The sequence below is a fragment of the Arachis ipaensis genome, chromosome B6, assembly GCF_059453495.1.
Source record: "Arachis ipaensis isolate K30076 ecotype BB chromosome B6, ASM5945349v1, whole genome shotgun sequence".
Taxonomy (NCBI): Eukaryota; Viridiplantae; Streptophyta; class Magnoliopsida; order Fabales; family Fabaceae; genus Arachis; species Arachis ipaensis.
The window spans coordinates 79,175,516-79,179,824 of NC_142441.1; the positions used below are offsets into that span (position 1 = coordinate 79,175,516).

Genomic DNA, 4,309 nt, shown 5'->3' on the forward strand with positions numbered 1-4,309 from the left:
AATGTCATGAAAATACACTGGCGTGGCACGCCAGGAACTAGGCATGGCACGCCAGTACTAAAGTCCAGAGAAGAAGTCCAAGCATGCATGAAGGCGTGGCACGCCAGGGACTGGGCGTGGCACGCTAATACATTTTTCCAGAGAGCTACAATGGAGGACACAAAAGGGGCGTGGCACGCCTGACCCACTAACTACTATGGGCGTACCACTTGAAGGATTGGGCGTGGCACGCCAACTCACCATTCCAAGAAGAACCTCCACTATGGCGTGCCACTTGGTGTCGAAGGCGTGGCACGCCAGCTCCAAGAAGTCACTTGGGCATGCCACTTGAGAACCCAGGCGTGGCACGCCAAGCCTGAAGAGTTCACGAATCCATGGGCGTGCCACTTGAACAGCATGGCATGGCACGCTGGTACAATAATCCAGAGAAGGGGCTGAAGGCAATTGAAGACTGGGCGTGCCACTTGGTATCGAAGGCGTGGCACGCCAACTCAAGCATGTCACTATGGCGTGCCACTTGAATGCTGAGGCGTGGCACGCCAACTATTGGAACCAAGACAAGATCATGGGCGTGGCACGCTGGTATAAGTTTCCAGGGAGGATGAAGGAGGCCAATTACATGGGGCGTGCCACTTGGTATCGAAGGCGTGGCACGCCACTCACCATTATTCACTTAGGCGTGCCACTTGAGGAACCAGGCGTGGCACGCCAGTGTCATTCAGAGAGCAAAGAAGCATTGGGGCGTGCCACTTGAGTTTGTGGCGTGGCACGCCAAACAGAGGAACCACTCACTCACAAAAGGGGCGTGGCACGCCAGACCCTGGGCGTGCCACGCCAGACCCTGGGCGTGCCACGCTAGTGCAACTTTCCAGAGAAGCTTAGCCAAGCATAAAGCAAGGGCGTGGCACGCCAGACCCTGGGCATGGCACGCCAGTTCAAGTTTCCAGAGGCAAAGAAAGGTGGAAAAGGGCAAGGGGCGTGCCACTTGAGTTCGAAGGTGTGGCACGCCAACACAAAAATTCCACTATGATGTGCCACTTGAGTTCGAAGGCGTGGCACGCCAAGGTTGATAGAGAGATGAGCGTGCCACTTGAAGGATTGGGCGTGGCACGCCAAGCTAAAAATGAAGGGCACGTGACACGCCAGTAAAGCGCCAGCCACACGCCATCTAGGAAGTCACGCTTATTGAGTGTTTTTTTTTCCTCCAAAATGTAATTTTTCTTTTTTACTTTTGTAATTCTTTTATTTTACTAGGAGTAGTATAAATACCCCCAAGGAGTACTGAAGAGGGGGTTAAGCAGTCAGTTTTGGATCCACTTTTACACTTCACTTTTGAGTACTTTTTGAGCTATGAGTAGCTAACTTCCCTCTCATTGAGAGAGGGAGCTCTGTTGTACTTGATGGATTGATAATAGTGAAATGCTTCTTCTCTTCATTTTCTCTTTGATTTTCTAGAAGGAATTTGGTTCTTAATGCTTAGCATTATTATCTTGGGAAAGAGGTTGAATGCAATTGGGTTTCATGGAACCTTGGGAAAGGAAACATGAAACCATGCTTGAAATCCCTTCTCACACTTGAGTAGAATCTGGGTTTTGGTGTTTGGATATGTGACATATAATCCTCCCTCTACTTGGACCTATAATGGTGTGTGGTATAATCAGGGACCAAGCATATCTCTCTTCATAAGCAATTAGACCAAGGAATTGGCTATTGATCAAGATCTGAGAGATTGAGTCACCAAGGGATTGGGGCTCAATCAATCATGATTGCCAAGAGGTCAATGAGTTGCATGATTGAAGAGGATATAAGCTAGATTTGATCCAAAGAGACAACATCTCCCAATCTCAATGAATTTTCCCATTCTTATCTATCCATTTCTTTATAGCTTAATTTTACATTCAGCAATTCTCCATTCCCATTTACATTCAAGTCATTTATGATTCTGCACTTTACATTCTGCCATTTATATTTCTGCACTTTATTGCTTTTCTTTATATTCTAATCATTTACATTTATGTCATTTACAATTCTGCACTTCACAATCCTATTGATCCGCTTGACTAACTCATCAATTAATTAAAACTGCTCGAATTTGCCAATCTCTGTGGATACGATCCCACTCTACTGTGGGTTATTACTTGACGATAATTTTGGTGCGCTTGCCAAAAGAACTAATTCACCGATTTTTGAATGGGGGTGTGAATTGGATTCATCAATTAGTTATATCAAATTATATAGGAGTTAGTTAGAATTGTTTAGCTATATATATTAGACGGTTAGTATTATAATGTGTGTGACTAATCATTATTGCAGATTTCATTTTTTATTCTACTCTCAGTTTTCTCTGGTTCAGTATGCCCCTCGCCATGATTATACGCAACTTTCCACACATATAACAACTTGATTAACTATTTTGCTTGATTATAAAGTTTTATTAAAATTAGTACCTTACGATTTAAAAGTCTCTCTATAACTAAAGAATGAACGTATTCTTAGACCATTATAAAACATAACTAACAAATATTATTTTTTTATAAAGAATAATTTATACGTATATTTACATATATTTTTATACCTACATTTATCAAAATTTTATATACATAAATTAATATAATTTATACTCATATTATTTAGAGTTTACACATAAATTAATAAAATTTATTTTTTAAAAATAATTTAATATTCATAATAATTAAATAATAATCAAAACTACTAAAATGTCCTGCGTAACCGTTGTCTGTATTAATTTTTTTTTTCAGGCTAATTGTCAAAAAATTGCGCAGATGCTTTGACATTAACAAGCTACCGCCACGTTGACAGCCACTCAAGATTTGTGTCACGTGGCCGATACTTCTAGCATACCCCGGAAACATTTGCTACCGTTCCAGCACTTTCTAGTTTCCTTCTCCAACCATTCCAGACACTCAGACAACTTATATATATAAAACAACTCACCACAAAACTGTCAATAACACGCAGTGCAGAGCATCACAAATCATTGTAACACAGAAACTATTGAAGAAAAGGAGCGATCAATTAATAGAAAAGATGAAGCCGATCGATGACAGGCAAGAGAAAGTGACGATTCGAGCGGTTAGTCGCGACGAAGAAGGAAGGAAGAAGGTGGAGAAGACCGAACTCGAAACGCACAACGTGGACACCGTCAAGTACGTGGAGAAGAAGCTCGTCGACAAGGGCGTACAGCGCATGGAGCGCCATCCTGCTGACGGCATCGGAATCGGGAGGCCGCTGCCTAAGTCCGGCCGTGGAGGGAAGTACACGTGGGAGGGTCCTGCTGACATGGCGGACAACGAGCTCAACGCGGCTCCGGCGGCCATCGACGAGAAGGATCCAAACTATGTTGATGAGGAGGAAGATGTTCTGAGGGAGCTGGTGAAGGGTGAGGTTGAAGTGGCCAAAGCTGCGGAGGATAAAGGTGTTGCTAGGGTTGATGTTGATCCTCGCTTGCAACAGTCTTCTAATAATTAACACTCATCAATATCAATGGTTGATCAATCAATCAATAATTTGTTGCTAATTTCCGGTGTGTGTGTCATGTGATTCTATAGTTTTTTCAGTTTTCGTTTTGCTTTGACTTGGAAGTTGTACTAATATTTACAATACTGCTGGTTAAATGAAATGTGAAGTTCTTTTTCCTACTTGTGAGAATGTTAACGCAAGAATAAATTTAAAAATATATTAAATATGAGATTATGTTAGATTTTTAATTTTTATAAATAATAATTAAATTTTAAAAATATTTGAGAACATAAAAATTGAAGTATAAGTATATAATTTTTGTATTTATTTCTTAAATATAAAATAAAGTATTTGTCTAATTGTATTGTTGAAAATATAAATATCTCTGATAAAAAATTTATTAAATTAAATCGAAATACTATTACATTTTACTTCTGGAGTCTAATATAAATAAAGCTCTGCTGTGAAGGTATGAAAAGAAAAGGATTATACTTTTTTATTTTATTTTATTTTTGTTATTCCAAAAGATGTATTCTATTAGCTAGAAATAAAAATGGTTTTAGAAAATAAGACAAATCTCCTTTTTCCGGTTCTGTTTACTTTAGGGGTGGCAATGGAGCGGGTAGGGGCGGGTTTTTGCTCTATCCGATCCGTCCCGCCCTAAAAAAATCCGCATCAAACCCGCCCCGCCCTACCCGCGGGTAGTAAAATTTTAAACCCTAATCCGCTTCTGCGGGTACCCGTCCCACCCTACCCGCCCCTATAATTATTAAATCCAACAAATAAAATTAAATTTTAAAAATTATATAACCACTATTTACATACATAA

The 4,309-nt window shown here is 40.5% G+C and overlaps 1 protein-coding gene across 1 annotated transcript; it reads left to right on the forward strand.

Moving 5' to 3' along the window:
* Positions 1-2,887: 2,887 nt before the first annotated feature.
* Positions 2,888-3,659, forward strand: LOC107648223 (plant/protein). Its single transcript, XM_016352186.3, has one exon. It carries the CDS (start codon positions 3,049-3,051, stop codon positions 3,487-3,489), a length of 441 nt encoding a protein of 146 aa, XP_016207672.1. The 5' UTR covers positions 2,888-3,048; the 3' UTR covers positions 3,490-3,659.
* Positions 3,660-4,309: the final 650 nt, after the last annotated feature.

Excerpts from the sequence above, each read along its gene's own strand:
- LOC107648223 (XM_016352186.3), top strand. The coding sequence starts at position 3,049 with ATGAAGCCGATCGATGACAGGCAAGAGAAAGTGACGATTCGAGCGGTT.